At 44.6% G+C, this 9,150-nt stretch overlaps 1 protein-coding gene across 1 annotated transcript; it reads right to left on the reverse strand.

Moving 5' to 3' along the window:
* Nucleotides 1-3,746: 3,746 nt before the first annotated feature.
* Nucleotides 3,747-8,611, reverse strand: LOC135549131 (actin-binding protein WASF3-like). Its single transcript, XM_064979179.1, has 8 exons — nt 8,377-8,611; nt 6,350-6,484; nt 6,009-6,162; nt 5,809-5,926; nt 5,408-5,589; nt 5,048-5,287; nt 4,602-4,903; nt 3,747-4,520 (listed from the first exon to the last, which is right to left on the reverse strand). The coding sequence occupies exons 1-8, from the start codon at nt 8,507-8,509 to the stop codon at nt 4,363-4,365; spliced, it is 1,422 nt and encodes a 473-aa protein (XP_064835251.1). The 5' UTR covers nt 8,510-8,611; the 3' UTR covers nt 3,747-4,362.
* Between the last annotated feature and the right edge of the window lie 539 nt (nt 8,612-9,150).

Genomic DNA, 9,150 nt, shown 5'->3' on the forward strand with positions numbered 1-9,150 from the left:
TCCCTAACCCAGTACGGTCCCGGGTCCTGGAATGGGCTCTGTCATCCAGGGTCACGTTGTACACTAGCCTTCCTCCGACGTTTCTGGTGGCTCACCATGGTTCCTGACGTCTCTGCCTTCATCGCTGTGTGCTCAGAACAAGACTCCACGGCAAGCTCCTTCAGCCTCTACAGGTCCCTGGTCTCATAGATCTCTGGACTTTGTCACGGGCTCCCTCCGTCTGATGGCAACACTGTCATTCTGACAGTTGTCGATCGGTTCTACAAGGCCGTCCGTTTCATCCCTCTCCCCAAACTACCTTCTGCCAAGGAGACGGCCCAGTTTATGATGCAGCATGTCTTCCGGATCCATGGACTCCCAGTAGACATGGTCTCCGATCGGGGTTCTCGTCTCATTTCTGGAAAGCATTCTGCACCCTTATTGGGTCGTCGGACAGCCTGTCATCCGGATTCGATCCCCAAACTAACGGTTAGTTGGAGCGAGCAAACCAAGACCTGAAAACCACCCTGAGATGCCTGGTCTCAACCAATCCCACTACCTGGAGCCGACAACTGGTTTGGGTGGCGTATGCCCCGAACACCCTTCCCAGTTCTGTCTTGTGTTACCCCTTACTCTCCGTATTCACCCTACTTTCCATGCGTCTCGGATTTAAACCAGTGTCTCACTGTTTTGTCTTCTGCCCCTCCCCATGTCACTGATGGCCATCCGGCCTACACGGTGAACCGTCTCCTGGGTGTTCAACCATGGGACAGGGGTTTCCAGTACCTGGTTGACTGGGAGGGTTAAGGACCGGATGAGAGGTGCTGGGTTCCTGCTAGAGACATCCTGGATCCAGCCCTCATCACCGACTTCCACCGCCAACACCCCGGTCAACCAGGTATGAGCCGAGGTAGGACCCCAGGTAGCGTCCCGGGGGCGGTACTGTCACACCCTGATCAGTTTCACCTGTCCTCGTTATTGTCTCCACCCCCTCCAGATGTTGCTTGTTTTCCCCAGTGTATTTATCCCTGTTTTTCTGTCTCGCTGTGCCAGTTCGTCTTGTATGTTCCAAGTCAACCAGATTAATTCCCCCCCCCCCCCCGTACTCCTGCCTTTGCTATGCTATTCCCTTTTCTAGTCCTCCCGGTTTTGACCCCTGCCTGTTCTGGACTCTGTACCCCCCTGCCTTGACCATGAGCCTTTCTGCCACTCTGCTCTGGTTTTGACCTTTTTGCCTGTCCACGACATTCTCCTTTTGGATTAATAAACATTAAGAACCCAACCATCTGCCTCCTGTGTCTGGGTCTCGCCTTGTGTCATGATAATATGGGGCAAATACTGAAACAATAGGTATCAACACAAGGCTATTTTCTTTAAACAGAAAGGTGTTTGACGCTTTGAGTAATTACTTTTGTAAGGCGTTTTATTCATCAGATAAGCTTTTTATTCAGTGGGGAGGTAAAGGCCATGTGGTTTGGGAGACCTAGTTCCCCACTGATCATTAAGGAACAGATGCCATGATGGAACACTTGTGACAGACAAGTCGAACATGAGCGTGACATGTGTTAAACAGGCGTATCCACATAACGCTGAGGTCTGACAAGATGATGGGCAGATTCAATCATTATTACTTTCCCTTAAGCCTGTGATGAATATTCAGTACTGCTCTTTTAAAAGATATGTCAGGATGCCAATGGTTTGAACAGATTGTCAGTGGTCAACACATTAAATGGTATAATAATCTGCATGCCATTGGCAAGTATTTATAAGCTTTTACTGAGATTTGATAATCGGCTTGATAGATATGAGAGGAAAGCTCACTTAGACTATTTCCTAGTAGACTAAGCATGCTAATTTTTAAATTAGGACTCAGTTCCCACAATGTGTTATCACAAGCTCCGAGCTGGGTAAGGATTACATGATACATCTAAATGTGGACCTGTATCACATTAAATGGATACTAAAATTAATTGAATCATTCATGAATCCTACACACTTTCAGAAAGTTTTCTTTCAGTCACTGGTACTTCTCACTTTCATACACCCCAGCCCATCCAATCTTACAAAGTTGCCAAAGACAGTGAGTAAGGCCTGGGGAGGGACATGCCAGGGAGGTGCCTCCCCCCCTTAATTACCCTCCAGAACCGTGCGGACCACAGGGGCTGGGTTAATCACTTTAGAGGCCCGGGGGAGAGATGGGAAGTAGACAGTAGCGTGACAGCCGGGGGAGCACTGGCACGACTAATCCCGTTAGACCAGGGAAAAAGGGGGACGCCATCGCTCCTACTAGGCTGAGGAAAAAATGTTTTTCCCAGGAATGAGTTCACCTGTATGGTAACACAGAAAAGTTGGCCTTTTGATGTCTATTAGATTTAGACAATTACACTTGGCACATACAAATGTCTTTTTTTTTATCCTGGGCATCACTTATTGATGCATGAAACGAAATCGGCGACAGTGGCATTGCATGAGATCCTCTTTCATGCCATAGTAAAGCAGCCCTTTTAAACCCAGCGTAACCAGCCTCTAACAGTGAGAAGATGGGAAGGGCTGCTGTTAGGATAGAGCTTACTTCATCTGCTATTGTAAGCGCACCCGAGTTCAACCTTAATGTAAACCTTTGCAGGCGGGATAAGAATGGGATGCTCTCTATAAAAATAGAACCTGCTGGGTAATCCGGCAGATGGCCACAACAACGGACACCAATAGAGGGGCTGGCCACTGCAGAGGTAACAGGGAACGTCCAATCACCAGCCACTCTCCGGCCTGGGAGATTTGAAATCAAGATTCCTCACTCCCCTTAGCAACACTGGGAAACTGAGCAGTCAATCTGCATCCATCAAGTTTCTACTTAATCTCACACTCCACTTCTCTCATTTTTGTATCTTTCTCTTTGTTGTGGGGATTAAGCTGAGTGGTAAAACAGTGATTTGATGATATTTTCAAGGTTGTGTGCACTCCTTAAACCACAAACAAGCTGAGGTATTCTGGGAGTCACCCTCTCTGAAGACAGCGCTCGGAGAACTGTGTGAGACTTTTGATACAGTTGAAGCTCTGGGGAATTTTATTCCATCTATGGTCTGGTTTGCTCTGAACTGGTCTGGGAAAATATAAACTTGGTAAATAAAGACTTATGCACCAGGTTTATAAGGCTCTTATTTGTTTGTGTAAAAGTACAGAGAGCTAACATTTAATTACAGGTATGAATGTTTTTGTATAATAAACATAGGTTACCCAATGGTTGTCTTTTTCCATCATATAATTTTTACCAAATTCAGTTATTCAATATCAGAATTGACTAAATATTAGATTCTTTCTGATGTTCTTACTGAATTTGAATCCATTCAGAGTTTTGTGGGTTGCAATAGCACAGAAATTGGGCTATTATTCAAACATATCATATCTACATTTGCCCTTGTCAACTATTGTTTTTCACTGCAAACAAACATTTATTCCCACTATTCCATTTGTACGAAAGATGTCTCGTATGGAATTCATGCACAGGTGTCACAGCAGTACATCTAGTCAAATAGGAGCCTGTCCATACAGTATATTAGAGACCTCATGCAGTATGAAGTCCTTGACTTGTTTGAGGTCTATTTAAGGTAATCTACTCACATTGTCACCCTGTCACTCTTCATTCACCATTTCAGCATGATGCAAACGTTTGCAGTTTGTTGATAGCTAGAAATCTAGAATTCATTTTTATTTTTTATTATCAAATCTCCAAAAATGATTCATTCAAATAGTGAGCATTAAATGTGAGCACAGTGCCACTCAGTGGTCAGCTTGCTGATCTGCATATCATATCAAATGTATTTCTGGAATACATGTGAAGAGACATGTTTACATTGACAAGCAATTCATAATTATTGTCACTGGTTGCATTTTAAACACAGTCGGGCTGGAACGTCCCCGCTATGTCTGTTCAGAGCCAGTCTATGCTACAGAGAGAACCTCAAGCCTTTCTAATGGTTTCTAAATCCAGATCAAATCATAAATGAGGTTAGTGACATTGAGAATACAGTGTTGGTGATCTATGTCAGATGAAATGGTAACGTTGGTGTCTGATAAAGAGATTAGACAGCTCTGTAGGGAAAAGGGAAAATCACTACTTGGTTATTTGGTCCGTGTACCTTTGTGTGATTTCAGCTGAATCTCAGGTCATCAGGACACTAATTTGCCTTCATTTCAAGTCCTGTCCACTCACCTACAGGACTTACACTAAAATGCAAGTGGATTCTCAGCCTATGCCCACTTAATGCATACTGAAAATATGACTCCCATAATTCATCTGTACTGCATCATCACCATTGTGGGATAGCTGGGCTGGAGGAGCGATGTGTCCATGGTGTGAGGTCACTGTAAAGGACGGGGTCAGGGTCAGTCGGACCAGTCGTTCTCTTCCAGTTCGGAGTCGTCCTCCGAGTCGCTGTACTCCACTGCGATGCGACGGGACAGGATGGTGGCCACGTCGTTCCCCACAGGCTCCCGCTTAGCCTGCTGCTCCTGCTGCTCCTGCACCTTTTTCAACTGGATGCCTGAGGAACACAAACACATACAGTCTAAAACAACTCTGCCATCTCCAGAAGAAGAGTAAATGTCTGAGTACAGCAGCTCACCCATGCGAATAGCTGACAGAAGGTCACTTCGAGGCTGGGTGTCCTGTCTCTTCCCGTCACAGAGTCCTGCCAGTTGGGGTGGGGCAGGGGGTACTGGTGGTGGAGGGGGACCTGGGGGAGGTGGATTCATACGAGGTCCTGGGGGGGGTAGGGGTGGGAGACCATAGCCTGTGGCCCCTGTCCTAGGTCCAGTAAGAGGGGTGGGGGATACCATGGGAGAGCCAAAGGCAGTCTGTGCGGATGGGATAAGAGGGGCTGGGGGAGGGGGTGGTGGTCCGGAACTGGCATAGTACTCCATTATACTGAGAGAGAGAAAGTCAGAGAGAAGGTTTTCAGTTTCTGAATGCAGAATTTGAGCTAACAACACATTGGTATTTACAAATCAGAGAGAGTTACTAATCTGCATTCCAGATTTCTTGTACTGAGAGTTGTTACAATAACAGTACCTGTAGTCCGCAGGTGGAAGCGTCATAGTGCCATTTATTCTCTCAGTGGAGCGATGCAGAGGTGGGGAGTGGTGTGTGCGGTTGAGAGTCCCTTCTCTGTAACTGACTCCGATGCTGTGGTACTCATGCTCTACAGACTCGTGAATGTCTGCAGGCGGGTAGGGGTGAGCCATGGCATGGTTGGATGCAGAATGTGGAAGGCCTGGAGCAGTTGGGTAGTCTGGCAGGTCATGACCATATCTAAACAACAAAAAAGTCATTGTGATGAACTCTTTACACTAACACGAAAAGTTAATATGCCATCTGCAAAACAAATGGGGAAGGAAGCTGATTCAGACGACAATGGTCCTAATCACTGACCTGCTCTCTGGGGAGAGGGAGCCCTCTGACGACGCCCCCCGGTGGAGAGAGTGAGGGTGGCGGTGGTCTGGGCGGAGCTCTTTGTCGAACGCCATCATGTTCCACTCCTGACGGCGGTTTCTGGCTTTACGAACCTTCTTCACCTCGCGCTGAAGTGTGCCGTCAACACATCGCTTCTGCTCCTGAGAGAGGAAGAGAGAGAGAGGAAAAGAGAGAGAGAGAGAGAGAGGGGAAAAGAGAGAGGGGCGAGAGAGAAAGAGAGAGAGAGTTCATTTTGCTGATACTGTAGGTGTGGAGTTATACAGGATGTTGTATACACAAGTTGCCCCAAAGAAATTAGTCGTTATTAAGAAGCAAAAAACATGAGGCTTTCTGAAAGGGTGACATTAAAAGGCTCTCACGCGTTGTCTTCTTCTCTCCTTCCTCTTGTCCTCTGTGTCCTGCAGCATCTTCTCCTTCCACAGGTCAAAGAAGTAGGATGGGTCAGTGTAGAACTTCATCCCATCGGTGTGGTCATCTCTGTGTCAAAAGAGAGACTAGTTAGCTATTGGTCACAACTGGAGGTTAATGCTCGTCTGGTGGTTGTATCTGTACAGTGTACCTGTAAGCAGAGAGAATGCTGAGAGAAGGAGGCTTGTCGCTGGTGTTGTACATGTCCTCCACAGGGTTGGACTTGCTGCTCTTGGACACCACCTGCTGGTCCTGGACTGTTGAGCTTTTAAATGCCTTGCGCATGTTGATGTCCTGCAGAGAGACTGGAAAGCATTAGAGTGAATGTGAGATTGATAGGAAGATGAGCAGGAATAAGAAGATGCTGAGAAAGAAAATAATAAGTAGATTATGGGCCATGCAGAACCAAAGACAAGCAGGAGAACTAATGACTTAGTTGTCTTTCAACGTTAGAGGATTTTTTTTCTCCTTATTCCCTGACCCCAAACTGACCCTCCTCCACAGTGGAATCCAGCTGGGTGACCTTGACAGCCAAGCGGTCGATGCGGTCTTGGAGACCGTTGGCACGCACATAAAATGTGTTAGCCTCACTAAAAAGCTCTCCAAAGACATCCTCCGCATGTTTACCTGAGTTAGGAAGAAAGAGAGGAGCCAAGGACAAATTCACTTTTTTAACCAAATCTCTATTTTTGATGTAAGTGAAGTGTCCAGAGACTATTTTTTTACAATTTCACTTGGTTTTGAGAAACTTGCCCCACCACCAGTAGACTTCCTCATTGCTATTTCTGCAGTTTGGGGGCTATGGATAAACACTAACAAAGGCTCCAAAAACACCCAAATTACATCCCTTTACAAATTGAAAAGCCCTCAGTATAGTCTTTAGATGTTGTACACATGAAAATGTGTAATTTGGAACTTTGTCCGCAACATTGTATTCCATTTTGTCCGCCAGGTCTATCTATATATTTTTTTTGTAGGATTATTTATTAACATTTGGTCATGTAGCAGAGAGCACAAATTGCTGTTTTATCGCTAATCTCATGCTATTTTACGCAGTTTGCCATCAAAATAGTGCAGTTTTAAAGCTAATTTCCTGTTCCTGTAGTAGTAATACTCATTCAAAAAAGGAATGTCTGATGACATGTTCATATGCTATCTGGGGGGCCTAACCTCCGGGTTTTTAGGTTGGGCAGTGGTGTAAGTACTACTTAAGTCGTTTTTTCGGGTATCTGTACTTTAGTATTTATATTTTTGACAACTTTTACTTTACTACATTCCTATAGAAATAATGTACTTTTTACTCCATACGTTTTCCCTGACACCCAAAAGTACTCATTACATTTTGAATGCTCCTTGGCCATCCCCCCCTACTGCTTCTGATCTGGAGGACTCACTAAACACAAATGTTTCATTTGTAAATGAGGTCTGAGTGTTGGAGTGTACCGTTGGCCCTCCATAAATAAAAAAACTTGTGCAGTCTGATTTGCTAAATTTGAGGAATTTGAAATTATTTATACTTTTACTTTTGATACTGCAGTATATTTAAAACCAAATACTTTTAGTATGTTACTGGGTGACTTTTAACATTTTCTGTTAAAGGTATCTTTACTTTTACTGAAGTATGACAAGTACTTTTTCCACCACTAAGGGTGGTTTCTCAAAACCAAGTGAAATCGCAAAAAAAAGTGTCTGGACACTTTAATAAGATGCAATTTACATCTAAAAAAATATTGAGATTTACATTAAAAAAAATATTGAGATTTGGTAAAAACAATTGAACATGTCCTTTAATACAGACATTCACCTGTGTCCAAATGCTCAGACAAAGTCATTGGAGAGGTACATATCGTAGTACACAGAAAAGAGCAAAGAGAAGAGCAAAGAGATTTGTTGAGGTCAAGTTGAACATACAGGAGTAACTTAGTGATGGAGATTTGCACATGTCTGATGGGCCGGGAAACCAACCAAATGATTGAGATTTGCACATTTCAAACACTTAGTGAAGAGCATGTGATTGTGAAATCTGTCTCCATACTCTTTCTCTACCTCCGTCCCTCCCTCACTCTCTCCTTTATCTGTTTCTGTGACACTAAGCTCTACATTAAGCTCTAATCTCAAGTGACTTCATAAAACCCTACCCCACACAAACAAACACACACAAACAGCATGCAGACACACACACTGTAATGTGGGTGGGTATATATATATAGGACAGATGTCTGGTAAATTCTCCTACTCTAATTCTCTCTCTCACTCCCTCCCCACACTCAAACACACACGCATGCACACATCTGTCAATATCAAATGTATTTTGCCAAATAGAATTGAATCAATAAAAACACTTAAATGTACTGACTTAATGCATCTGCCTAAGCTGATCAGTTTTCCAGTGTAACACCGATGGATGAGGCTGTATAGGTCACTATTCTAGAGTATGCTGGCATAAGGCTGGTTAAGTGATAGGTGACTGCTTAATGCATATGATGAGGGGTTGTGACTGTGTGGAAGGTATGTCTTACTTAGACTGCTGAGCTGCCGTATGATGGCAGAGAGGGTGTTGTTGGTGACACACTCCAGCTCACTGCCAATCCCCTCGGGCAGCCCCCCTCGACAGAGGTGCCGGGGCTCTATGTTCCTCTTGACCAGGGGCATGACCTCCCCTCACACCGCGCCACACACACCACCTGCTGGGACACACAGCCGCTGACAATGACAGCCACGTTCCGCACAGACAGACACAAACAATCAATTCAGACCAGATTAAATCATGAGGCAGAGACAATCGACCCAAGCCTCTCCTGATTACATTACTCACCAAATCCCACTCGTCTTACGTAATGCCATCAGGACACGTACAGGTTTCATCAGGCCACAAACTACTCTTTACTTCACCCCACTGGCCTTTCATTTCATTCATGGAAAAGTCATTAGAGGCAATTCATTGTATTACTCAACACCCCTTCATTCAAGACTTGTTTCCAGACCTATAACTGCATGAAAAGAGTTACAGATAGCATTCCATCACGAGAGTCCTACTGAGTGACTATAGGCTCAAACTATGCTTATTGTAAACAACCAGGAATCAAAACCCATTTCTGGGCATTTCAAGATTGTGTTGTTCAACTGAGCTAAAGCCCACTATACCTCTGGGAAACGCAGGTTTTAGCATTCAGTCAAGCATACTCAAATCAAATGTATTTATATAACCCTTCTTACATCAGCTGATATCTCAAAGTGCTGTACAGAACCCCAGCCTAAAACCCCAAAACAGCAAGCAATACTCATGCAACTGT

This window comes from Oncorhynchus masou, chromosome 12 (assembly GCF_036934945.1).
Source record: "Oncorhynchus masou masou isolate Uvic2021 chromosome 12, UVic_Omas_1.1, whole genome shotgun sequence".
NCBI classification, from domain to species: Eukaryota; Metazoa; Chordata; class Actinopteri; order Salmoniformes; family Salmonidae; genus Oncorhynchus; species Oncorhynchus masou.